This window comes from Scyliorhinus torazame, chromosome 17, assembly GCF_047496885.1.
Source record: "Scyliorhinus torazame isolate Kashiwa2021f chromosome 17, sScyTor2.1, whole genome shotgun sequence".
Lineage (NCBI taxonomy): Eukaryota > Metazoa > Chordata > Chondrichthyes > Carcharhiniformes > Scyliorhinidae > Scyliorhinus > Scyliorhinus torazame.
In genome coordinates this window covers 189,033,856-189,061,381 of record NC_092723.1, presented here as the reverse complement: position 1 = coordinate 189,061,381, position 27,526 = coordinate 189,033,856, and the positions used below count along the sequence as shown (strand labels likewise).

At 46.4% G+C, this 27,526-nt stretch overlaps 1 protein-coding gene across 1 annotated transcript in view; it reads right to left on the bottom strand.

The window, feature by feature from the left end:
• The window catches only part of LOC140394523 (uncharacterized), an 82,433-nt gene that overhangs the window by 50,153 nt on the left and 4,754 nt on the right, over positions 1 to 27,526 (bottom strand). The window contains exons 2-5 of the mRNA XM_072481869.1: positions 16,299 to 16,389; positions 8,946 to 9,143; positions 5,026 to 5,078; positions 1,953 to 2,064 (exon numbers count right to left, since the gene is read on the bottom strand). Of these exons, the coding sequence (XP_072337970.1) occupies positions 1,953 to 2,064; positions 5,026 to 5,078; positions 8,946 to 9,143; positions 16,299 to 16,389 (454 nt within the window). The remainder of the gene's footprint in view (positions 1 to 1,952; positions 2,065 to 5,025; positions 5,079 to 8,945; positions 9,144 to 16,298; positions 16,390 to 27,526) is intronic.

Below are 27,526 nucleotides of genomic sequence, written 5' to 3'. Positions count from 1 at the left end.
CTGTCGCTTAACCCCCGGAAACCTCTTTGCACCACAACTCGCCATGTCGACTGAGGCCACTGGCAGGGTCCTGGAAAATCTGGGTCTTTTTCTGTATCTTGGGAGTCTCCTCTTGATGAAGACGACAAAAATCATCATCGCCCCCAAACTGCCAGGACAGCCCCGGGCCAACTGAGGAAAACAATATTTGAGGATCAACATCACAAACCCAGACTTTTGAGGTCTAGAATGTGTTCTGCCAACAATTTTCTTTGTATTGGGACATTATTAATCCCACACAATAGCCAGTTGTGTAGCAACTTGGTCAGGGACGGGCCAAACTCGCAGAATTCGGCCAGATTCCTTAATCTAGCCAGGAATTCCGTCACAGGTTTCACAGGGTGCTCCCAGCCGGTAACACTTGCTTGGTAACACTGGAGGATTACAGACAGCTTTGGGTGGTAACGGTTCTTTACTAGATCCAGAGGCCTGTTGACATTTTAGTATCGGGGCTGCAGGATATGTTAAACTCTTAATAATGCTGAACGTTGGGGCCCCGTATCCTGTCAAAAGGATTACTTTATCTCTGTCATCCTCTTCTATGCCATTGGCGTGGAAGAAGTAGCGTGTGTGTTCGGCATACTGAGGCCAGTCCTCCACGTCCGCATAATGCTCGAGCCTCCTAAACAAGGGAGTTCCTGAGTTTTTCTTTTTGCTTTGTTTCTTACCGGAGTTGTCATCGTGGAGTTTTGAAAAGGCTGCTCAGAATCCAGTGCTTAATCCTCGTCGCCAAGGTAATAATTCCAGGAGGTGCGGAGTGAATGGCCAAATTGGTTTATTTTAATCTGAAAATAAAGCCTCTACCACGGCTCACAAAACAATCATCCCAGTCCAGGACTATCGAGAACTGCCAGTCCAGGTCTAGGAGCTACATTTAAAGTTTCTGTTAACATAGGAGGCAGAAGGAGGCCATTCAGCCCATCGAGTCTGAACCAGCCCTTGGAAAGCGCATCATACCTAAGCTCACACCTCCACTCTATCCCCATAACCCAGTAACCCCATCTAACCTTTTTGGATCCTCAGGGCAACTTAACATGGCCAATCCACCTGACCTGCACATCTTTGGACTGTGGGAGGAAACCGGAGCACCCGAAGGGAACCCACGCAGACATGGGGAGAACGTGCAGGCTCCGCACAAACAGTGACCCAAGCCGGTAATTGAACCTGGAACCCTGGAGCTGTGAAGCAACTGTGCTAACCACTGTGCTACCATGGCGCCCCAGCTGGGCAGGCCTCCGCCCACTCACCATGGGAACTTGTATTCCATGAAGCCCACAGGGAGATCAATCAGCAATCCCCCGTGGTCCTCATAAGGTTATCACAATTGGTCAGACCTGTTAAAAATATGTATTGAACACCCCTGCACCCATGATGGCTGTAATACCACCGCTGCTTCTGCAGGCCATTCAGTGGAGGGATTGCCGCTGTACAATAACAGCCTCGCAGCAGTGGCCTTTTTAAAGTGAAACATTTGGCCTTCTTTTCAGAGGATACCATCTATACTTGTTCCCCTGAGATAATCTTCCTGAAACAACCTATCATCCCTCACGTAATGTGCCTTGTTTCATTTCGCAAGCTTGTTGAGGGAAAAATGCGATTATCTTTTTGACAATGTACATATATATATATTTCTTACTAAGGCTTTGAAATCAGTTGAATAGCTGTGATCCATTTGCACACTTACGTAATTTGTTCAAATGATGTATTCTGAACACCGAACATAGGAAAAGATGTAAATCATTTGTGTGATAACAGCTTTAATTTCGCAGCAGAAAGCATTAATGTAACTAGATTGTTGTCTTTGGAAAATATCCAGCTAATTTGTTAAATGGACAAACCATTTGTATTTTTGGGGAAAGGGCTTTGACAGTGAAAGTCACCACAAATAAAAGCACAAATCAAAGAGTACTTACAGTCGCAACTATTACTTTGGATGCAGAGGAAATTAATCGAAGTACTTCACTCCTTGAAACATGTGGGGGTGGAACTCGACGTAAAACGTTGGGGAAATGGTGAATTCGGTTCCTGAATTTACCAAAATAATAAAGTTGAATTCTTGTGGTTTTATTTACACAAATAAAATCTTCTCATTCAAAAAAGCCAATGAGATGAATGAAAATAGAATTCTCCAACATGGACAAATGCCAAAAAATTATATGATTTGATCCTCTTAATATTGACTCTTCCAAAGATATTTTACTACTTAAGTCGCCCCAGCTTTGTAAAGTACATAACGTTTAGAGAATTATGTACAGCTCAATGACAAAGTTTGTGAACTAATTTAATTTAATTTTCTCTGTCATCTGTGGTTCATATTTTTGCCTCAAAGTCAGAAGGTTATGGATTCCAGCCTCACTCCAGGGCTTGAGCACAGAGTCTGGGCTGACACTCCAGTGCAGTACTGAGGGAGTGCTGCACTGTCAGGGTTCACAGCGGAATTCTCGATTGGCGGAATCCTCCGCTCCGCTGGCAGCGCACCCACGCCTGCGGGTTCCCCCCTCATGTCTTCACATTAGATTTTATACCAAGGCCCTGTCTGCCTTCTCTGGCAAAAGATGTCTCTTGTAGAAAAACAAGGGAGTTATGTGAGGTGCTCTGGGCGATACTTATTCCTCATTTAACAACAGAAAAATTTCTGAGAATTTGCTGTGTTTATTTTTGTGAGAATTTGCTGTGTTTGTTTTTATTGATTCCAGGGACGTGGGCTTCACTGGCTGGGCCTGTATTTATTGCCCCTGAGGTGGTGGTGAGCTGCCTTCTTGAACTTCTGCAGTCCATGTGATGTAGGTACACCCGTAGTGTTGTTAGGGAGGATTCTAGGATTTTGACCCAGCGACAGTGAAGGAACGGCTGATATATTCTCAAATCAGGATGGTGTGTGATTTGGAGGGGAATTTCAGATCATGGTGTTCCCATGTATCTGCTGCCGTTGTCCTTCTGGATGGTACTGACCGTGGGTTTGGAAGGCTCTACCTAAGGAGCTTTTGGTAGGTTCTGGCAGTGCATCTTGTAGATGGTACACACGGCTGCCACTGTATGTCAGTGGTGGAGGCGGTGTATGTGTGTGGATAGGGTGCTGATCAAGTGGGCTCTGTCCTGGATGGTGTTAAGTCTCTTGTTGGAGCTGCACTCATCCAGGCAAGTGTAGAGAAATCCATCACATTCCTGACTTGCGCCTTGTGGTTTGTGGGTAGGCTTCGGGGAGTCAGGGGCCGGAATTCTCCATTTGGATGACGATGTTAGGTGCTCTCACTTCCTCTTTTTCTCTGCAGAAAGCACTTAACTGCCTTTGATGTGGTCCAAGAGATGTCAATCATGGCTAGATGTTTATAAACATTGTGGTTAGTTTCACAGTAAGCTACTTGCAATTCACTCAAGCATGAAGGGAAATAATATTAAACAATCCGGATGGCTGGGTGTGTGCAAACTGTCAATCACAGCTTAGTAAAATCAATTTCATATTGAATTGCAGATCAAAGATCTGAGAGGGTTGAAACTCAGCTGATGTGTTTTTTCCTTTCTAAGAATTTAGGCTCTCGCTGCCTAAGTCAGTAGATGTATTGCACAGGTGAGTTTGAAGCAGTGATTTTCTTTACTGTCTCTGGCTAGACTGCTCTCTAGCTTTCAGGCAGGAATCGCAGTAATGGGAGGCTTCCAGAGGGGTGGGGGTGGGGCATCCTCTGGACACGAGGTCTCTGTTCTGATGGGGTTATCTGTAAAGGGGGGGGTTCTGGGTGCTGGTCTCTGTTACGGAGGGTCATTGGTGGGGGTATGAGATGGACCTTGGGGGCAACTCCCTAAAAGAGCTACCCCCCCCCCCAGCCCACCGCGCCAGGGTTTCGCTGGGAAATACCTGCACCAATTCCCACCCATGAGATCCCAGCCCAGAGGACTGGAGATTTACACAGGTTGTAAATTGGAGAATCTGGTGCTTAGCTTGTTAATAGGATGCAAATGCGGGAACCTCGATGCTACCACCAGCAAGGGACCGGAGCATCGAAATGGGATAGTTGCCTTTTTGACCAACGCTGGATTCTCCATTGCACCGGGACCTCCGCTACTGCTGGTGGACGGAGGAGAATCCAGCCCAGGAGGTGAGATACTCACTGCAGGATTCCTAGCCTTTGACCTGCCCTGGTAGCCACAATATTAATATGGCTAGTCCAGTTAAGTTTCTGATCAATGGTAACCCCAATTGTGGGAGATTCAGCGATCGCAATACCATTAAATGTCAAGGGGCGATGGTTAGATTCTCCCTTGTAGGAGATAGTCATTGCCTGGCAGTTGTGTGGCATGAATGTTACTTGCCACTTGTCAGCCCAAGCCTGGATTTTGTCCAGTTCTTGCTGCATTTGGACATGGACTGCTTCAGTCTCTGAGGAGTCGTGAATGGTGCTGAACATTGTGCAATCATTAGCAAACATCCCCACTTCTGATCTTATGATGGAAGGAACGTCATTGATAAAGCAGCTGAAGATGTTGGGCCTCGGACACTACTCTGGGGTAATCCTGCAGGTTTATTGCCACAATTCCTATATATCATTGTTGACTACACTTCAAAAGTCTTTCATTCGTTGCAAAGCGCTTTGGGACACCATAAAGTGCACGACAGGAATGCAAGTCTTTCTGTTTTTTTGAATGCACTGCCATGCAACTGCATGGTTTTAAGACAATGATTAATCGGTTTTATTTTAACTGGGTTAATAAATGGATTAGAACAGCTGACTGAAGATTTCATGCATTCGGTATTAAAAAGGCACTATGCAAAAATAATACACAAGAGGGAATGTGACCCTTAGCTGACTAATGAATGAAAATGAAAATGAAATGAAATGAAAATCGCTTATTGTCACAAGTAGGCTTCAAATGAAGTTACTGTGAAAAGCCCCTAGTCGCCACATTCCGGCGCCTGTTCGGGGAGGCTGTTACGGGAATTTGATATATACTAGCAGTTCTAACTGAATTGAGATAAGATAGTGACATTACCCTTTTCCAGTCTTCAACTTTTCTAGATTAAATGTATCTCCAGAGTCGAAATTCTGAAATAAATGTTAAAGATACTTTTTGAGCGTAACATTTAAGACATAATCTAGGTTGATGCTCTAATGGATCTGACACTGTCAAAAAAAAATTGGGGGGGGACACGGTTTGCGCCTTCACTCTGGTGGGCGCGGCTTGATGGAGGGGGCTTGGGGAGGGTCTGGAGAGGGGGGACCCCCAAGGACCCATAGCAGGGGGGTATGGGGAAAAGTCCATGTTTGTGGGGGGTGACATTGCCCATGGGTGGGGTGTGTGTGGGACCCACAAGCTCACTTAAGAGGTCAGGGCACCCTTTCAAAATGGCGGCTCGATCTCTGAGGTCAGCTCCCCAGTGCAAAAAAAAATTCTAAGTGTGGGTTAAACCGCTGAGGAACTCCCCGGGGCCCAAAAGGTGACTGAGTGACATTGGATAGCGGTGGGGAACTCGCTGGTAGAGCCGGCGGGAAACTCCCAGCAAAACCCACCACAAATTAAGTTAGAAATTTTTGGGGAGAATCGTGCCCTCTGTACAGAACAGATGAACCCAAGAGTGACGATAGGATGTGTTAAGAAAGCTTTACACATCCATTTATAAAAATTGCTTTCACTATTGCCCAAAAGAATAACCACACATACCTGTCATATGCTCAGACCCTCTAAAATATCAATATAAGGAATGGCAAACACCTGAAATCTCTTTAGCCTGTACAAATAAACTAATGCGTGGAGTCAGAGAAAATGGGTGAGATTCTTAACGAGTACTTTGCATCGGAATTCACCAAGGAGAGGGGCATGACGATGTTGAGGTTAGGGATAGATGTTTGATTACTCTAGGTCAAGTCGGCATAAGGAGGGAGGATGTGTTGGGTGTTCTAAAAGGCATTGAGGTGTACAGGTCCCCAAGTGCGGATGGGATCTATCCCAGGTTACTGAGGGAAGTGAGAGAGGAAATAGCTGGGGCCTTAACAGATATCTTTGCAGCTTCCTTGAACACGGGTGAGGTACCGGAGGACTGGAGAATTGCTAATGTTGTCCCCTTGTTTAAGAACGGTAGCAGGGATAATCCAGGGAATTCTAGACCTGTGAGCCTGATGTCAGTGGTAGGGAAGCTGCTGGAGAAGATACTGAGGGATGGGATCTATTCCCATTTGGAAGAAAATGGGCTCATCAGTGATAGGCAACATGGTTTTGTGCAGGGAAGGTCATGTCTTACCAACTTAATAGAATTCTTTGAGGAAGTGACAAAGTTGATTGATGAGGGAAGGGCTGTAGATGTCTTCATAGACTTCATAGAATTTACAGTGCAGAAGGAGGCCATTCGGCCCATCAAGTTTGCACCGGCTCTTGGAAAGAGCACCCTACCCAAGGTCAATACCTCCACCCTATCCCCATAACCCAGTAACCCCACCCAACACTAAGGGCAATTTTGAACACTAAGGGCAATTTATCATGGCCAATCCACCTAACCTGCACATCTTTGGACTGTGGGAGGAAACCGGAGCACCCGGTGGAAACCCACGCACACACGGGGAGGATGTGCAGACTCCGCACAGACAGTGACCCAAGCCGGAATCGAACCTGGGACCCTGGAGCTGTGAAGCAATTGTGCTATCCACAAGGCTACCGTGCTGCCCCAAGTCATACACATGGACTTCAGTAAGGCATTTGATAAGGTTCCCCATGGTAGGCTGATGGAGAAAGTGAAGTCTCTTGGGGTCCAGGGTGTACTAGCTAGATGGATAAAGAACTGGCTGGGCAACAGGAGACAGAGAGTAGTAGTGGAAGAGAGTTTCTCAAAATGGAGAACTGTGACCAGTGGGATCAGTGTCCACAGGGATCAGTGCTGGGACCACTGTTGTTTGTGATATACATAAATGATGTGGAGGAAGGTATAGGTGGTCTGATGAGCAAGGTTGCAGATGGCACTAAGATTGGTGGAGTAGCAGATAGTGAAGGGGACTGTCAGAGAATACAGCAGAATATAGATGGATTGGAGAGTTGGGCGGAGAAATGGCAGATGGAGTTCAATCCGGGCAAATGCGAGGTGATGCATTTTGGAAGATCCAATTCAAGAGCGAACTGTACGGTAAATGAAAAAGCCCTGGAGAAAATTGATGTACAGAGAGATCTGGGTGTTCATGTCCATTGTACCCTGAAGGTGGCAACACAGGTCGATAGAGTGGTCAAGAAAGCATACGGCATGTTTTCCTTCATCGGAAGGGGTCTTGAGTACAAGAGTCGGCAGGTCATGTTACAGTTGTATAAGACTTTGGTTCGGCCACATTTGGAATACTGCGTACAGTTCTGGTCGCCACATTACCAAAAGGATGCTTTGGAGAAGGTGCAGAGGAGGTTCACCAGGATGTTGCCTGGTATGGAGGGCGCCAACTATGAAGAAAGGTTGAGTAGATTAGGATTATTTTCATAAGAAAGACGGAGGTTGAGGGGGGACCTCATTGAGGTCAACAAAATCATGAGAGGTACAGACAGGGTGAATAGCCAGAAGCTTTTTCCCAGAGTGGGGGACTCAATTACTAGGGGTCACGAGTTCAAGGTGAGAGGGGAAAAGTTTAAGGGAGATGTGCGTGGAAAGTTCTTTACGCAGAGGGTGGTGGGTGCCTGGAGCGCATTGCCGGCGGAGATGGTAGAGGTGGGCACGATAGCCTAATTTAAGATGTATCTAGACAGATACCTGAATGGGCAATGAGCAGAGGGATACAGATCCTTAGAAAATAGGCGACAGTTTTAGATAAAGGATTTGGATCGGCGCAGGCTTGGCGGGCCGAAAGGCCTGTTCCTGTGCTGTAATTTTTATTTGTTCTTCATTCTAAACATTGTGAAGTTCATAGCAGAGATCAGAGATCTAGAGCGGTCATAAAGCAATGTTCCCTGCAGTACATCGGGTTCAACACTCTAATGCGTGTCTAGATTCTCTCAACCAAGAATGTATAATGGGTTGTGATGAATGTAGGAATTGCAGTAAGGGTGAAAAGCCTGGGTTAGTGTGTGCGACTGCTGCAGTCATAGCTTCAAAAATCCTGGTTTGAAAGGCAGCTATTTGGCGACAAAGGTGCAATTTAAGCATGGAAAAGCATCATTTTTAGAAAATAATCTTTATTGTCACAAGTAGGCTTACATTAACACTGCGATGAAGTTACTGTGAAAATCCCCCAGTCGCCACACTCCGGCGCCTGTTCGGGTACACAGAGGGAGAATTCAGAATGTCCAATTCAGTTAACAGCACGTCTTTTGGGACTTGTGGGAGGAAACCGGAGCACCCGGAGGAAACCCACGCAGACACGGGGAGAACGTGCAGACTCCGCACAGTGACCCAAGCCGAGAATCGAACCTGGGATCCTGGCGCTAACCACTGTGCTACCGTGCCGCCATAAGGTTAACTTTTGTTTATATAAAGAGTGTTCCCTGGGGAGTAGATAGTTGGAGACATTGGGCACGATTCTGTCACCTCTCCCCCCCCCCCCCCCCATACCTCAGCACACACACGTGCAGGGTACCCCGATCCCCGGTACAGGAGAAATGCCAGGGTGCAAGTGCCAGGTGCCAGACTGGCAGTGCCAGGGTGCCACCTTGCCCAGAGGGAAACCACCGAGGCGAATGGGTTAGATCCCACGCCTCAGGTAGAGCCAGCGAGTGCATATTAATAGTGTGATTAGCTGTCTCGCTCTAATATGCAGATTTGCCAGATGGTGATCCCACCCACAATGGGCGGGATTCAGATCATGACATTTCGCAAGATCTGCTGTGATCTCGCGAAGAGTGGTGAGTGGGGTAGATCCCAGAAGAGGGATCACCGGCAATTACCGGCCACGCCGTCTTTTGCCCTAAATCTTTGGTATTTGTATACTGGTTTAATATAATAAACTTACAGAAAAAGAAAACGTCGACATTTTTTTCTTGATGATTCTTTCTATTGTCATTTCCCGGTTGTAGTTTAATTGCATTTTTTTTTCTTGTTCTTCAACTGTTTTTCCAAAGGTCATCTGTAGCATCGTCTTAATGTTTGGATCATTGAAATAATGTTTGAGACTTCGATCATGGAGCCTTCCAACACACAGGATGGGTAGCTGTAGGAATTGGTTCAATTTAATACAACAAATATACAAGAAGGTAATGACTTTGCAGCAAACCAAACAAAGTGAACCATGTTGATCTATTCATCTATTGTACTCTGCAACTCAACTCTTACACAAGACATTCCTGAGCTACACAGTAGGGAAGAATAACTGGAGTGATGTTGCATTGCCTTCATCACTGTTTTTATCCTGAGTTAGTTCTCATCAGTGCATTGCAGTACATCTCACACACCAATCAGATGCAATTATCTCCCGCTGACTGTATTGATAAATTACCATAACGTTTGTATAACCAGTCAGAAATATGGGCAGGAACTCGTTACGCTGAATGTGGTGCCTGATTTACTTTCCTTGCTCTGTTTTCAAATGACACAGAAACAGGAAAAGGGTGAGGCTATTCAATTTGGCACTTAGAACAACAAAATATTTGCTTTAAAAGGCGTGGAACTTTGAAATGTTGATGTTGAGAGAGACTAGTGTACTCCTTTAACAAACAGAGAAAGTTATGTAGGTATAGCAACTAAGATGACTGGCATGTTGGCTTTATTGCAAGGGCATTCGAATACAAAGGAAGTCTTGCTACAATTTCAAGGGCTTTTGTGAGACCACACCTGGAGTACTGTGTGCAGTTCTGGTCTCCGTATCTAAGGATGGATATGCTTGCTATGGAGGCTATCCAGCTAGGATTCACTAGATTAGTTCCTGGGGTGAGAGGATAGTGATGAGAGGTTGAATAAACTTATTCTGTACAAGAGATGAGACCCTGAGAGGTTGTTTTCCTTGGCTGGGTGATCTAGAACAGGGGATAGGGGTCGAACATGTAGGACTGAGCTAAGGAGAGATTACTTCACTCCGAAGATTGTGAATCTTTGGAATTCCCTGCTGCAGAGAGTTGAAGGTGCTCCATCGTAAGTACGTTCAAAACTGGGCTAGGTAGATACTTGCTCTTTGAGGGAATCAATCCACATCCAGACAGGGTGGGTGGAAATGATGCAGAAGATCAGCCATGATTGAATGGCAGATTAGGCCTGAGTATGGTCTACACCTGCTCCTTTTTCTTACGAGTACTCACTAGTTCCCATTTTGACTACTTGAATTAGACTCCAATACCATCATTTAGACTGCGTGCTATTTTGCAGAGATTTTGTTACTTAGTTGTAAACACCCATATTAGAATTTACAGTGCAGAAGGAGGCCATTCAGCCCATCGAGTCTGCACCGGCTCTTGGAAAGAGCACCCTACCCAAGGTCAACACCGCCACCCTATCCCCATAACCCAGTAACCCCACCCAACACTAAGGGCAATTTTGGACACTAAGGGCAATTTATCATGGCCAATCCACCTAACCTGCACATCTTTGGACTGTGGGAGGAAACCGGAGCACCCGGAGGAAACCCACGCACACACGGGGAGGATGTGCAGACTCCGCACAGACAGTGACCCAAGCTGGCATCGAACCTGGGACCCTGGAGCTGTGAAGCAATTGTGCTATCCACAAGGCTACCTTGTGTCTGCAGAGTTAAATGTTGTGGGTAGAAGTGAATCTAAATATTTCTCAAAGAACGTTTGCTGTTGTATTTTTAAGCAGTTTTCCATTGTGATTGTCGATCTTTGTTCCTTATTTCACCTACTTACTCAGGAGGCTTTGCGCTGACGTTTTGACAGTCCCATGTATTTGAACATTCACAAAATATGGGGGAGACCAAAACTAGGAACCAAAAATAGAAGATAGTTACTACTAAATCCTGCGGTGAATTCAGGAGATTTTTCTTTTACCCAAAGAGTAGTTAGAATGTGTACAAGGACTGGTCGTGGTGAATAAGCCTAGTTGCATTTCAGGGCAATCAGATAAGCGCATGAGAGATGAAGAGGGGTTGGAGAAGACCTGTTTAAAGCATGATTCTGTGCCATAGCGTCTTTGTAATACCGTGGAATCTCCTTTCATTTCTGTTTTTGGATATAAAAGAAGAAAGTAATTCAACCCATTGGAGTCAGTTTAACATACTCAATGGGTGGGAAATCCACAGGATCAGAAGGAATGCTGATTTTACATCAAATGCAATATTACTCAAATTGAATACTAACCCCAATCCCGAGGGGCTACCCCGATCCAAGGGGGACACCCCAAATCCATGGAGCTGTCACCAAGTCGCTCCCCGCTATCCTCTCCCACCGGCCCTGGCAGCCACACCCCAGCATGTGCTACAATTTGGAACAGTTTTTCAAACTTTGCTTACCTTTTCTCTCCCTCTCTGTAGCCATGGTGCCAAGCTCCGTTTGTAAATACCTGTAGTAAATTATGTGACTTCCGCCTGAGAGGGGTGGAGCATCATAGATTATAGAATCATAGAATTTACAGTGCAGAAGTAGGCCATTCGGCCCATTGAGTCTGCACCGGCTCTTGGAAAGAGCACCCTACCCAAGGTCAACACCTCCACCCTATCCCCATAACCGAGTAACCCCACCCAACACTCAGGGCAATTTTGGACACTAAGGGCAATTTATCGTGGCCAATCCACCTAACCTGCACATCTTTGAACTGTGGGAAGAAACCGGAGCACCCGGGGGAAACCCACGCACACACAGGGAGGATGTGCAGCATCGTGGAGGCCCAGAGCACAGTGGGTCAAACATGGGTCATCAAATTTAAATGCATGCAAATGCCGGTTTTGCATGCCGCTGCCGGTGCAGGGCGCAAACTGAGTTATTGCCACCAGCGAGAGACCGGAGCTTGGCACCGAATTAGCGCCGGGCGCAGACCTCGACTTTGGCCAGATGCACGATTCTCCGCCTGCGAGGCAGAGAATTTCACCCAGTATGTATGTATATTAACATAAGGAATAAATATGTTAACTCCTGAGTGGGAGTCACAAGTGCAGTTATAAAGAGCTATAAATTGCATTGATATATTTGCTGTGAGTTAAAAATTGAGAAGCAAACTATAAATAAAAGTTGTAAATTGCATGTACAGGCATGTTGGGAAAACAATGATTGGAAAGAAAGAACCGTAGAAAGACAAAATTAATGATCTGCTTTCCATACGGAGAAGTGTTTTCAACCACAGAATAGAGCCAACTGAAACAATTCTTCATAATGTCAACGGTAAGTTATTTAATTGTGCAACCTCTCATTGATATGATCCAAATTTATCTGATTTGGTTGTGTTTATATATGCCGTTAAACACTGTAGTTGTCTTATTTTTCTATTTATATATCTACTTTTAAATTGTATTTTTTCCCAACATGTAATCTCCTTCTCATCTCAAAAACATATTACAAAGATCAAAGGTAACATTGATCAAGTCCATCATTTTTGCATTTTATTAAGCGTCTTGAATTTTATAATTATCCAAAATAAGGGTTTAAATGAAATGAAACATTTAAACACTTCATATTTCATAATAATATTATATATATCCACTGAATTGTGTTTTGTGTATTTAAAAACCTTCATTAGACGTTTATGCTTGAAGATGTTGAAACTTTGTCCAGATTGGTGATGCTGTTATTAAATTTGGATTATGTGGTCAAAGATTGTTCAGTGCATCTAATTTCCCAGGACTCAACCACCCTGTTCAGTCAGCCATATCCATAGAATATTTTAACTAATATAGACAGTTATTTCTAGAAACATTAGTTACATTTGAAAGAAAGTCCTGAATTTTGAAGACAACAGCTTACACCGTCTTTTTGTTGATAATTTGTAAATCTAAATGCCATCACCTGCGACACAGTTTCAAATTGCTAACTTGGCAAGGTCGAGAGAGAGAGACAACAGACCTTTCCTCTCTCTAATTTGGTTTATTAAATAGAAGTAGATTGAATAATAAACAAAATCTCTGGAAATGAAATAGATTGAGGTAGAAGGATAAAAGGAGGAAACCAAGATGAGGATAAGGTTAGCCTCTGACTACCTCACCAGCCATATGATGGGGGCAATGGGCAAATAGTAGAGGAATAGGAAGGGAGTCAATGAGTACTACTTTTCTTCTGCATACCATCAAAAATGATGCCTGCAGCAGTCAGCATCTCCTTTTCCTGCACTACATGCCATTCCACTCACCGCCATCTATCAAAAAGAGGCAGAGGGCGAGGAATGAAAGAGCTGCGAGAGCATAACAAACAGAAACACAAAGATAAGTGAGCAAGATCAAGGGAGATATATTAGTGATATTGTTACGCGAGGGAGATATGAGGAAATTGGGTCCAGAAATGAGACCCAAATGTAGCAGGCAATTTAAGGGTTAAACAGACTGAGAAAAAAAAACTTGCCAGCATAGAGTCAGAGGAGTACGCCTACACACTGTCCTAGTCAGACTTAATCGTTAGTGGGAATACACAGGATGCTCCAGATCCTTTGTTCTTTGGAGTTCTGAATGAATGTCCCTAACAGAAGAAAAATTGCTTCCTAAATGCAAGTATCGCCTTTGTCTGCCGGTGTAAGTGGCACAAGACCTGCATGTTCTGCCACGTGCTGTTTAATGGGAACTAGTGTGATAAGGTTAAGAATCTACATGTAATCGGCTATTGTTAGGGTGAAGTATAAAAGTTTAAATATTGTTTTATTTTCTTTTAATAAAGTTTGTTTTTAAAATAACTTTTCTTATGTTATCACTCCTGGAACGACTCAATCTTTCCGCATTGTCTTAAAACTTAAAATGTTTATGGCTCTCGTTCAATCTCTGAGCCACTGTTGAGAGCTGACTGTGACTAACTGACTTTGCAATATCACATTTTACTGCCTTTGGCTGTCTTGTGTGGGTAGATGGAAAGAATAACAGAGGATGTAAAAATCTGGTATTAAGCCGTACTGATTGATGTAGGAATCCTTGTTGTTGAGATGCTCCAGGGATGAGTGTCGGGCCAGGGAGATGCCGCCTGCTGTGGACTGGTTGCAGCAGGATGAGGACCGGTGGAAGGATGAGGAGCTGTGTTTTCTCCCTCTCCCTGCTGCCTGTGTCTCTGCAGTGACGATCATTACAAGCTGAAGTAAAAGAAAGTACCCAACTGAAGACCTAACCTTGAGGAAGAAACTAACTGGAAGACACCCATCTGAATCATTTTATTTTATTATATTTTCTTTACCTCTCAATCACCCTTTCCCTTGTGTTGTTTGTCTGTGTGTGTGTGTGTATGTAGAGAGTGGGGGGGGGAGTTAGAAAAGAGGGGTTGGGAATAGATAGTAAATAGCCAGTTGCATTTTATACCTATTGAATTATAATTAAAGGTTACATTGTTTACATTTTACAAACCTGGTGACTGTAGCCAATTTAACTCAACCAAAACCACGGGTATTAATATAAAATCTAATTTCACCTGTGTTGCGACTCTGGGTCAAGCGGGGCTGGAATTGACCGCACACTAACCTAGGGTATTGTAACAATGTGTAAGAGCCCTTCCTGGTTATTTCCCTTGTCCCCATTTCTTTTATGTTATTTTATTATTTTCGTCCGTGGACCCATAATCAATACGTGTCTTTAAGGAGAAGACATTGAAGCAGCCTGCTTGTCAGGGACACTGTATTCCCAGGACTTTTGTTTTTGGCCAGGAGAACCAGACACCTCGGCATCGAATGGATCTCAGGAACTTGGTTTGGAGGGAGTCAGATCGATTGGTTGGCTGGCAACCAGGGGCAGTGTTCTGCCTGACTATGGTCGGTGATTGGTTCCTGCAGGATGCTTTCTGAGAGAACGGAGTAGAAGGTTTTAGACCTTGGAAGTGAAAAGAATGCTCTCTTTCTCTCTCCTGCTTGCTGAAGTGAAAGAACTGCTTTACTGTTCTGAAAGCAGTGAGGGCCCAGCACATCCTTTGCTGCAAACCCGTAATGGAGCTGAGACTGCAGAGAAGATAGACAACCTCGCCAGAGAATCCATCTCAACCCTAGAAGGATGAAGTATCAAAATGAAAGCTGAACTTCAGAAAGACACGACCTAGAAATCATCCCAGTACATGAAAGATCTTCATCATTTCATTTTTATTTATATTTTCTTTCCCTCTCCACCACTCTTTCCCCTTTGTGTTCTTTGCCTGTGTGTGTGTGTGTAGAGAGTGGTGGAGGGAAAGGGGTATTAGTTGGTCAGTTACATTTACTGTATGATTAATTATAATACTGTACACAAGGTTACTTGTGTTAAATTTACAAACCTGCAGTTTATTGGGCTCAGCCAAGGTAAATAAAATCTTATTTCACCTGTGTCGCGACTCCGGGTCAAGTTGTGCTGGAATTCGACTGCTAGAGAGGGCCGACACAGAACTGGACATAACAAGGAGGAAATGGGAGGAAGACTTTGGGTTTGAAATAGGGTGGGGATTCTGGAGCGAAGCACTGCACAGGGTCAACTCCACCTCCACATTCGCGAGGCTCAACCTAACGCAGCTAAAAATGGGACATAGAGCCAACTTGATCAGAACCCGAATGCGCAGGTTCTTCCCGGAGGCAATGGCCGAAGACGAGGCAATTGCACGAGAGAATGTAAAAAGCATTATGGGGCACCACCCAGGTGCCCCCTCCATCCTAGTTAGATGATCTGTAAAAATAAAGAGAGAATAGAAGAGAGGGGGGGAAAGACCTCCCTGTCCTATTATATTTCCTTGATCCTATGTGTTTTGTTTTGCGATGTATATACCTGTATTTATAACATGTACAAAACCTAATAAAAAAACATTTTTTTAAAGTGGTGCTGGAATTGACCACATACTAGCCCAGGGGATCATAACCGATGGATCAAAGATTTCTCCTGAAAGTTCTACTTCATAATGACAGTACATTGTGCAAACACAAGTCAATTCAAATTGATTTAATACTGTAAAGACTGATATGTGAAAAATATATCAGCTCATCGACTGTACATATTTGTACCACACAACTGATTAGATTTTAAAGCATTTAGGTCATTTTTTGCCAACAAAGTTTAAAGTAATCTATCTTGATCCACCTGGGAAGTCACTTTGAATAAATATCTTGAAATCATGTGGACATTATCACCACAATTAGAGTGCATACTGATTTTCTGAAGTAGCCTGAGAGACGCTGGCCTGTTTTATGATTGGGAAAACTATTGGATGGTTGATTTGCAGTTAAACCAAGAAGAACCTACTGGCGGATTTATGAAGAATCAAAAATTCTTTCACTGCATTATACTTACTGGTTTAAGATTAGGGTACAATTGTTCAGATCTATCAATTCCAGAGAGGTCAAATCCATCTTCCTTTCGTTGAATGTCAATGTAATATTTTCTAAATGTAACAAAGAGAAACCAGAGCAATTTAGCTATTGCTGTTCGCAGTACAATAAGGCTGTAAAGAAAAGTTCCACCTTGTATACGTAACCTTTGTAAATTTACTACAATGGAAATATTAAATGGCCACACTGTTTCCATACTGAAGTTGATTTAACATTTTGAACTCGATTGCTTTAACATAGTAAGGAAAAATAGCTTGGGCGAAATTCTCCGCAGCCCAACGCCAAAATCGGAATCGGTCGGAGAATGGCTTCTGACGCCGGAATCGGTGCCGGCCCAGGTTTGACCCCGGTTTGCGATACTCCGCCCCCTCCAAATCGCCGTCATCGGGGCGCGCGCCACGCGCAGTCGCAACGCCATTGCCAAGTCATCAGTTGGGCCACCCGTGATGCTCCGTCCCCGATGGGCCGAGTTCCCGACAGCGCAGACATGTGACCTCAGTGGTCAGGAACCTGGCATGCCGGCTACGTTCAATGACCAGTGCCACCACACTCGGCCGGGGGGGCTTCTGCTAGGGCTGGGGGAAGTGGTGGGGGGTGGGCTGTGGCGTCAGGGTGGGTGGGTACACAGTCCAGCATGGCCGGCGCCATGTTTTCCAGCGCGACGGTGCAGCTTGTTAGCCTTGCACGCCCACGATCCGGGACCCGGCGATTCTCCGGCCGTCTTCCTTGTGATCTGTGGGTGTTTCACACGGAGCCGGTGCTCGCCCCTCAACGGTACCGGAATCGGTGAGGGGTTCGTGCCGATTTTCCCATCGTGAAACACCCGCGGATCCACCGTTTGTGCCGGCACAGCCTCAGGAAGAGGCTTTTGTTTTATTAGTCACATTGTTGTACATGAGAACACAAAAATATAAGAGCGAATTACAGTGGATGATGAAAATCTGAACTACCCTGGCAGCATCATTAGAAAGGGGAAGATAGTTAATGACTGGGATTTTCCAGGGCTGCCCACCTGCAGAAGGAATCCCAGGGCTCGGTGAATCAGGCATCAGGCCAAAAACGGGTTTCATGCTGGTTGTCAAAGTTGTTATGAGTCTCCCAGCTCACCCCACCGGCCCTGATGACCTTCCTGACATCCCTGACAAAGTTCCCACCCAGATCCGCAGGAACATGCAAATAGGTCACTAGAACTGTTTTAAATATAATTTACAGGCAGGACGCCCGATTCACCTGCTCCCTCGGATGCTACAGCTCCCCCATACCCCCGCCCCGAGAGTCCCGCTGGCGTGATTTGGTGCAAGCCTGAGAAACGGGAATCTGGCGGCTTGCAGTCCGAGGGATGGCATGGGAGTGAGTACTCTCCCTACAAATGCCTCCAGGGTGCTGAGGGGGATCCTTCATGGGAGGGTGGGGTCAGGGGGGGCTTGTGCTGGGCTGGAGGGTCTCTGGTCAGGGATCTTTCCTGGAATGGGGATCGTTTGCCTGCTCGTCCCATTTGCAGCCTTTAAACCCTGCCTGTCAGTATCTCAAAAATACAGTTCTGTGATAATAGAATGAAAGTGTTCCCACCTGTACCCCTAAACCCTTTTAGCAGTCTGTCAGTATACCAACAAAAGAACAAAGAAAAGTACAGCACAGGAACAGGCCCTTCGGCCCTCCAAGCCCGTGCTGACCATGCTGCCCATCTAAACTACAATCTTCTACACTTCCTGGGTCCGTATCCCTCTATTCCCATCCTATTCATGTATTTGTCAAGATGCCCCTTAAATGTCACTATCGCCCCTGCTTCCACCACCTCCTCCGGCAGCGAGTTCCAGGCACCCACTATCCTCTGTGTAAAAAACTTGCCTCGTACATCTCCTCTAAACCTTGCCCCTCGCTCCTTAATCCTATGCCCCCTAGTATTTGACCCCTCTACCCTGGGGAAAAGCCTCTGACTATCCACTCTGTCTATGCCCCTCATAATTTTGTAGACCTCTAACAGGTTGCCCCTCAACCTCCGTCGTTCCAGTGAGAACAAACCGAGTTTATTCAACTGCTCCTCATAGCTAATGCCCTCCATACCAGGCAATATCCTGGTAAATCTATTCTGCACCCTCTCTGAAGCCTCCACATCCTTTTGGTAGTGTGGCGACCAGAATTGAACACAAGTGTGGCCTAACTAAGGTTCTATACAGCTGCAACATGATTTGCCAATTCTTATACTCAATGCCCCGGCCAATGAAGGCAAGCATGCCGTATGCTTTCTTGACTACCTTCTCCACCTGTGTTGCTCCTTTCAATGTCCTGTGAACCTGTACACCTAGATCTCTCGGACTTTCAATACTCTTAAGGGTTCTACCATTCACTGTATATTCCCTACCTGCATTAGAGCTTCCAAAATGCATTACCTCACATTTGTCCGGATTAAACTCCATCTGCTATCTCTCCGCCGAAGTCTCCAAACAATCTAAATCCTGCTGTATCCTCTGACAGTCCTCATCGCTATTCACAATTCCACCAACCTTTGTGTCGTCTGCAAACTTACTAATCAGACCAGTTACATTTTCCTCCAAATCATTTATATATACTACGAACAGCAAAGGTCCCGGCACTGATCCTTGCGGAACACCACTAGTCACAGCCCTCCAATTAGAAAAGCACCCTTCCATTGCTACTCTCTGACTTCTATGACCTAGCCAGTTCTGTATCCACCTTGCCAGCTCACCCCTGATCCCGTGTGACTTCAAGTTCAAAGATCTGTGGGATGAAGGTAAAAGTAGACAAGAACCCAAGAAATAGAAGCAGGAGTCAGGCACCAGGCCCTCAAGCCTGCCCTGCTATGCAATGCCATCATGGCTGTTAGCTGTGTCCACCTCCACTTTAAATACTTCTAATGATCCAGCATCTACCACCCTCCAGGGCAAAGAATTCTAGAGATTCGCTACCCTCTGTGAGAAGGAATTTCTACGCACCTCAGTTTTAAATGACTGGCCCTTTATCTTATAGATATGTCCCCTTTTTTGAGTCTCTCCCAGTCATGAAAACATCTCACTATCTACACTTTCAAGCCCCCTCAGGATCTTATATGTTTGAATAAAATCGCCCCTCACTTTTCTAAACTCCAAGGAATATTGACCAAGACTATTCAGTCTCTCTTGATAGGACAGCCCTCTCACCCCAGGAATTAACCTGGTGAATCTCCTTTGGGCTTCCTCCAATGTTACTATATCCTTTTTTAGGTAAGGGAAACAAAACTGTATGCAGTATTTCAGGTGAGGCCTTACCAACACCCTGTACAATTGCAATGAAACCTCCCTATTTTTAAACTCCAACCCCTTTGACAAATCTACTGGAGTTCTTTGAAGATGTAACCAGGGAGAACCGGTGGATGAAATTTGCAGTACAGTAGCACAGTGATTAGCACAGTTGCTTCACAGCTCCAGGGTCCCAGGTTCAATTCCCGGCTTGGGTGACTGTCTGTGCGGAGTCTGCATGTTCTCCCCATGTCTGCGTGGGTTTCCTCCGGGTGCTCCGGTTTCCTCCCACAGTCCAAAGATGTGCAAGTAAGGTGCATTGGCCAAGCTAAATTGCCCTTAGGTTAGGTGGGTTACTTGTTTATGGGGATAGGGTGGAGGTCTGGGTTTAAGTTGGGTGCTCTTTCCAAGAGCTGTTGCAGACTCGATGGGCTGAATGGCCTCCTTCTGCACTGTAAATTCTGTGATTCTATGATTTACACTTTCAGAAGGCTTTCAGACAGATCTGACATAGCAGATTACAATGCAGTTAAAGCACATGGGATCGCGGGTAGACCCAGAGTCCTCAGCCCTTCCTCATGCGACAAGCTCTTCATTCCAGGGATCATTCTGGTGAACCTCCTCTGGACCCTTTCTAAGACCTTTCTCTTTAATGTAGTGGAAACCTTTGAAGTGTTTTTTTTGACTGCAAATTTCATTCCCTAAGCCTAGAAGCCTAAAAGCTTTGAACTGTATTGTTTACATTCAATTTCACAGACCATTGCCTTTTATGAGCTTTTTGATTGAAGGTCCAGGCAGTTTTCAAGAAAGGCTTACTGTTGTTTATTTGTATAGCTCTACAGTGGTCCATGAACTCAGAGGGGCAGCTGTTTCTCTAACCACCTGGAAGCTCTTGAGCTTTAGTGTAAATCACATTTAAAAAATTAAGTTTTTATAATTGCACATTGTTAATCATGCAGATATTGAATTAATTCAGTGTCTGTGCCCAGAGTCATGGGTAATCAGGGCAGAAATCGATTCCGCGGGTTAAAGAATCATGGTTTTTGGCCATAAATGAGTTATGTGAAGAACTAAAGTAGGTTCAAAGCCATGATTTGTTTACAGCTATCCATCAATCCCACCATTCAAATACATCTCCAGCCACAAAACTAATCGCGTCTCTGGTGCCAAAGCCTGATACATAAGTTTACTATAGTTACACTCACTCAGGAGCTCTGATTAACAAACACCCAGAGCTTCATATGGAGTAGAGCTACAGTTATTTAAGTGTTTTTTTTCTATTTGTCTTCACTGAGGCCTCTGGCTATTTTCTATTTCTTCAAATGAATTTTCATGGTGCAATACATTAAAAATGGAAAAGCTTTCCTGATTGCAGCTCCTTAACCACGTTTGCCTAAATTGCAAACTTAATCTGAAGATTTAGATTGCGTGAGTTCTGAGCCATCATTGGGCTACACTTATTTATGTAAATTTTGCACACTCTCAGGGATGTTGCAGGAAATCTGAGCATGACTTGACATCGGTAAAATGAATGCGGAAATGACTGCATTTTTGCATTTAATAATAATACAATAATCTTTATTATTGTCACAAGTAGGCTTACATTAACACTGCAATGAAGTTACTGTGAAAAGCCCCTAGTCGCCACATTCCGGCGCTTGTTCGGGTACACAGAGGGAAAATTCAGAATGTCCAATTCACCTAACAGCACGTCTTTCAGGACTTGTGGGAGGAAACCGGAGCACCCGGAGGAAACTCGCGCACACACGGGGAGAACGTGCAGACTCCGCACAGACAGTGACCCAAGCCGGGAATCAAACCCGGGTCCCTGGTGCTGTGAAGCAACAGTGCTAAGCACTGTGCTACTGTGTCGCATTTAACTTCAAACTTCACCCGTGACAAATTCTGCAAGGTTGTACCTACAGCAGGTCGTGCAGAGCCAAATCTTTAGCTTCCATACTGCAATAATTAGTGGGAGACTAGAGGACTGAGAAATCTTTATGGGGAAACAGAAAGCTACTAAAAAAGCTATAAAGAAGAGTAAGGTAGATTATGAGAGTAAACTTGCTCAGAATATAAAAAGATTGTAAAAGTTTCTACAAATATATACAACAAAAAAGAGTGGCTACGGTAAATATTGGTCCTTTAGAGGATGAGAAGGGAGATTGAATAATGGGAGATAAGGAAATGGCTGAGGAACTGAACAGGTTTTTTGGATCGGTCTTCACAGTGGAAGACACAAATAACATGCCAGTGACTGATAGAAATGAGGCTATGACAAGTGAGGACCTTGAGATGATTGTTATCACTAAGGAGGTAGTGATGGGCGAGCTAATGGGACTAAAGGTAGACAAGTCTACTGGCCCCGATGGAATGGATCCCAGAGTGCTAAAAGAGATGGCTAGGGAAATTGCAAATGTACTAGTGATAATTTATCAAAATTCACTAGACTCTGGGGTGGTCCCGGCAGATTGGAAATTAGCTAACGTGACACCACTGTTTAAAAAAGGAGGTAGGCAGTGTAGCGCACAAAGACTCCGAGAGACGAATAGAGTGAAGTCGATGAGGCTTTATTAAGCGTGACTGTTCCCCCGCAGTTCAGTAGTAGACTGCCTGCGGGGGAGGACTCCTGGTTCTTATACTCCGCCTTCAGGGCGGAGCTAGAGGTCAACGGCCAACCAGGACCCGGGATCTGTCAGCCAATGACATCACGGCTTCACAGTCCCACATGACCCCTAATGCATACTACCACATTCACCCCTTGTTAAAAATGAACCCGGCGGGGTGATGCTTCGCATGGTGGTAAGGGTTTACAAGGCTGGTCCTGGGAGGAAAACTTTTGCATGTTATTACAGTATGTACAAGGTTTTTTTTTTGTTTCGAACTATTTACAGTAATCGTCAGGAGAAAAAGACAAAATGTTCTCGTTAAAAGTCCACATATTGTAGTGTTAGATTGACGCCACGAGTCGGTCGGGCGGTCTGGTCGTCCGTGTCGATCGCCTCGGCCCCGGTGGTGGTGCTTGTTCCGGTGTTGTCGTCTCTGGGAGCCTTACGGTTTCAGCTTGGGCTTCACTCCTGGTCGGGCCTGGGAGGAGGACCAATCCTCCTGGGAAGGGGGCGGTCGCGGGGTGCGGCGGTGGCAGGAAGGGGGTGATTGGTGTCGGGGGGGTGTGTGTGTTGCCGGCGGGCGCCAGATCTCGCAGGGAGACCGTGTCCTGTCGGCCGTCGGGGTACTCCATGTAAGCGTACTGCGGGTTCGCGTGAAGGTGAACCCTTTCGACCAACGGGTCCGACTTGTGCGCCCACACATGTTTTCGGAGCAAGATGGGTCCTGGGGCCGCCAGCCAGGTCGGCAGCGACGTTCCAGAGGAGGACTTCCTGGGGAAGACAAGGAGGCGCTCATGAGGCGTTTGGTTAGTGCTAGTACACAGTAGTGACCGGATGGAGTGGAGGGCGTCCGGGAGGACCTCCTGCCACCGTGAAACTGGGAGGTCCCTGGACCGTAGGGCCAGTAGGACGGTCTTCCAGACCGTGCCGTTCTCCCTCTCTACTTGCCCGTTCCCCCGGGGGTTGTAGCTGGTCATCCTGCTCGAGGCTATACCGTTGCTGAGCAGGAACTGGCGCAGCTCGTCACTCATAAAGGAGGACCCCCTGTCGCTGTGGACGTATGCGGGGCAACCGAACAGTGTGAATATGGTGTTCAGGGCTTTAATGACTGTGGCCGCGGTCATGTCAGGGCAGGGGATGGCGAATGGGAAGCGGGAGTACTCGTCCACCACATTAAGGAAGTATGTGTTGCGGTCGGTGGAGGGGAGGGGTCCTTTGAAATCCAGACTGAGGCGTTCAAAGGGGCGGGAAGCCTCAATCAGGTGCGCACCATCCGGCCTGAAAAAATGCAGTTTGCACTCTGCGCAGATGTGGCAGTTCCTTGTGACTGTACGGACCTCCTCCAAAGAGTATGGGAGGTTGCGGGACTTAATAAAGTGGTAGAACCGAGTGACCCCCGGGTGGCAGAGGTCCTCGTGGAGGCGGTTAATTTGTGCGTTGGCACATGTGCCGCGGGATAGGGCATCGGACGGCTCGTTCAGCTTTCCGGGACGATACAAGATCTCGTAGTTGAAGGTGGAGAGCTCGATCCTCCACCTTAAGATCTTGTCGTTTTTGATTTTGCCCCGCTGTGCATTATCGAACATGAAGGCAACCGACCGTTGGTCCGTGAGGAGAGTGAATCTCCTGTCGGCCAGGTAATGCCTCCAATGTCGCACCGCTTCCACTATGGCTTGGGCTTCCTTTTCCACTGAGGAGTGGCGGATTTCTGAAGCATGGAGGGTTCGGGAGAAAAAGGCCACGGGTCTGCCCGCTTGGTTAAGGGTGGCCGCTAGAGCTACGTCGGAGGTGTCGCTCTCGACCTGGAAGGGGAGGGACTCGTCGATGGCGCGCATCGTGGCCTTTGCGATATCCGCTTTGATGCGGCTGAAGGCCTGGCAAGCCTCTGTCGACAGAAGGAAGGTCGTGGTCTGTATTAGGGGGCGGGCCTTGTCTGCATACTGGGGGACCCACTGGGCGTAGTATGAAAAGAACCCCAGGCAGCGTTTTAGGGCTTTTGAGCAGTGCGGGAGGGGAAATTCCATGAGGGAGCGCATACGTTCGGGGTCGGGGCCTATTATCCCATTGCGCACTACGTAGCCCAGGATGGCTAGCCGGTTGGTGCTAAAAACGCACTTGTCCTCGTTGTACGTGAGGTTCAAGGCTTTAGCGGTCTGGAGGAATTTTTGGAGGTTGGCGTCGTGGTCCTGCTGATCGTGGCCGCAGATGGTTACATTGTCGAGATACGGGAACGTGGCCCGCAACCCATGTTGATCAACCATTCGGTCCATCTCTCGTTGGAAGACCGAGACCCCGTTTGTGACGCCAAATGGGACCCTTAGGAAATGGTATAATCGCCCGTCTGCCTCGAAGGCTGTGTACCTGCGGTCACTTGGGCGGATGGGGAGCTGATGGTAGGCGGACTTGAGGTCCACGGTGGAGAAGACCTTATATTGGGCAATCCGATTGACCATGTCGGATATGCGGGGGAGAGGGTACGCGTCTAGTTGTGTGTACCTGTTGATGGTCTGGCTATAGTCTATGACCATCCTTTGCTTCTCCCCTGTCTTTACTACTACCACCAGTGCTCTCCAGGGACTATTGCTGGCCTGGATTATGCCTTCCTTCAGTAGCCGCTGGACTTCGGACCGAATGAAGGTCCGGTCCTGGGCGCTGTACCGTCTGCTCCTAGTGGCGACGGGTTTGCAATCCGGGGTGAGGTTTGCAAACAAGGATGGGGGCTGAACCTTGAGGGTTGCGAGGCCGCAGATAGTGAGTGGGGGTATTGGGCCGCCGGATTTGAAGGTTAGGCTCTGTAGATTGCACTGATAGTCTAATCCCAGTAATGTGGGGGCGCAGAGATGGGGAAGGACGTAGAGCCTGTAGTTTTTGAACTCCCTCCCTTGCACCGTTAGGGTAACTGTGCAGAAGCCTTTGATCTGTACGGAGTGGGATCCTACAGCTAGGGAAATCTTTTGTGCGCTGGGACGGATGGTCAAAGATGGTCAGTTGGAAGGAATACAGGACCGGCATGTTCCTGTGAGGAAGAAAGATAAATACGGCAATTTTCGGGAACCTTGGATGACGAGTGATATTGTAGGCCTCGTCAAAAAGAAAAAGAAGGCATTTGTCAGGGCTAAAAGGCTGGGAACAGACGAAGCCTGCGTGGAATATAAGGAAAGTAGGAAGGAACTTAAGCAAGGAGTCAGGAGGGCTAGAAGGGGTCACGAAAAGTCATTGGCAAATAGGGTTAAGGAAAATCCCAAGGCTTTTTACACGTACATAAAAAGCAAGAGGGTAGCCAGGGAAAGGGTTGGCCCACTGAAGGATAGGCAAGGGAATCTATGTGTGGAGCCAGAGGAAATGGGCGAGGTACTAAATGAATACTTTGCATCAGTATTCACCAAAGAGAAAGAATTGGTAGATGTTGAGTCTGGAGAAGGGGGTGTAGATAGCCTGGGTCACATTGTGATCCAAAAAGACGAGGTGTTGGGTGTCTTAAAAAATATTAAGGTAGATAAGTCCCCAGGGCCTGATGGGATCTACCCCAGAATACTGAAGGAGGCTGGAGAGGAAATTGCTGAGGCCTTGACAGAAATCTTCGGATCCTTGCTTTCTTCAGGGGATGTCCCGGAGGACTGGAGAATAGCCAATGTTGTTCCTCTGTTTAAGAAGGGTAGCAAGGATAATCCCGGGAACTACAAACCGGTGAGCCTTACTTCAGTGGTAGGGAAATTACTGGAGAGAATTCTTCGAGACAGGATCTACTCCCATTTGGAAGCAAATGGACGTATTAGTGAGAGGCAGCACGGTTTTGTGAAGGGGAGGTCGTGTCTCACTAACTTGATAGAGTTTTTCGAGGAGGTCACTAAGATGATTGATGCAGGTAGGGCAGTAGATGTTGTCTATATGGACTTCAGTAAGGCCTTTGACAAGGTCCCTCATGGTAGACTAGTACAAAAGGTGAAGTCACACGGGATCAGGGGTGAGCTGGCAAGGTGGATACAGAACTGGCTAGGCCATAGAAGGCAGAGAGTAGCAATGGAGGGATGCTTTTCTAATTGGAGGGCTGTGACCAGTGGTGTTCCACAGGGATCAGTGCTGGGACCTTTGCTCTTTGTAGTATATATAAATGATTTGGAGGAAAATGTAACTGGTCTGATTAGTAAGTTTGCAGATGACACAAAGGTTGGTGGAATTGCGGATAGCGATGAGGACTGTTGGAGGATACAGCAGGATTTAGATTGTCTGGAGACTTGGGCGGAGAGATGGCAGATGGAGTTTAATCCGGACAAATGTGAGGTAATGCATTTTGGAAGGTCTAATGCAGGTAGGGAATATACAGTGAATGGTAGAACCCTCAAGAGTATTGAAAGTCAAAGAGATCTAGGAGTACAGGTCCACAGGTCATTGAAAGGGGCAACACAGGTGGAGAAGGTAGTCAAGAAGGCATACGGCATGCTTGCCTTCATTGGCCGGGGCATTGAGTATACGAATTGGCAAGTCATGTTGCAGCTGTATAGAACCTTAGTTAGGCCACACTTGGAGTATACTGTTCAATTCTGGTCGCCACACTACCAGAAGGATGTGGAGGCTTTAGAGAGGGTGCAGAAGAGATTTACCAGAATGTTGCCTGGTATGGAGGGCATTAGCTATGAGGAGCGATTGAATAAACTCGGTATGTTCTCACTGGAACGAAGGAGGTTGAGGGGAGACCTGATAGAGGTATACAAAATTATGAGGGGCATAGACAGAGTGGATAGTCAGAGGCTTTTCCCCAGGGTAGAGGGGTCAATTACTAGGGGGCATAGGTTTAAGGTGAGAGGGGCAAGGTTTAGAGTAGATGTACGAGGCAAGTTTTTTACGCAGAGGGTAGTGGGTGCCTGGAACTCGCTACCGGAGGAGGTAGTGGAAGCAGGGACGATAGGGACATTTAAGCGGCATCTTGACAAATATATGAATAGGATGGGAATAGAAGGATACGGACCCAGGAAGTGTAGAAGATTGTAGTTTAGTCGGGCAGCATGGTCGGCACGGGCTTGGAGGGCCGAAGGGCCTGTTCCTGTGCTGTACATTTCTTTGTTCTTTGTTCTTTGTTCAACAGCGTCTTACCGTGTTGGGGTGGATAAAGCTCTCCGTGCTCCCGGAGTCGACCAGGCATGGTGTCTCGTGCCCGTTTATCAGCACCGTTGTCGTCGTCGTCTGGAGCGTCCGGGGCCGTGCTTGGTCCAGCGTCATTGAAGCCAGCCGTGGTTGTAATGGTTGAGCGTCTTCTTCGAACCCTGTGGAGCCGTCGACGCTGGGGTCCGTTGTTGCCGTCCAAGATGGCGTCGGGGGTGAACAAGATGGCTGCCTCCATGCATCGC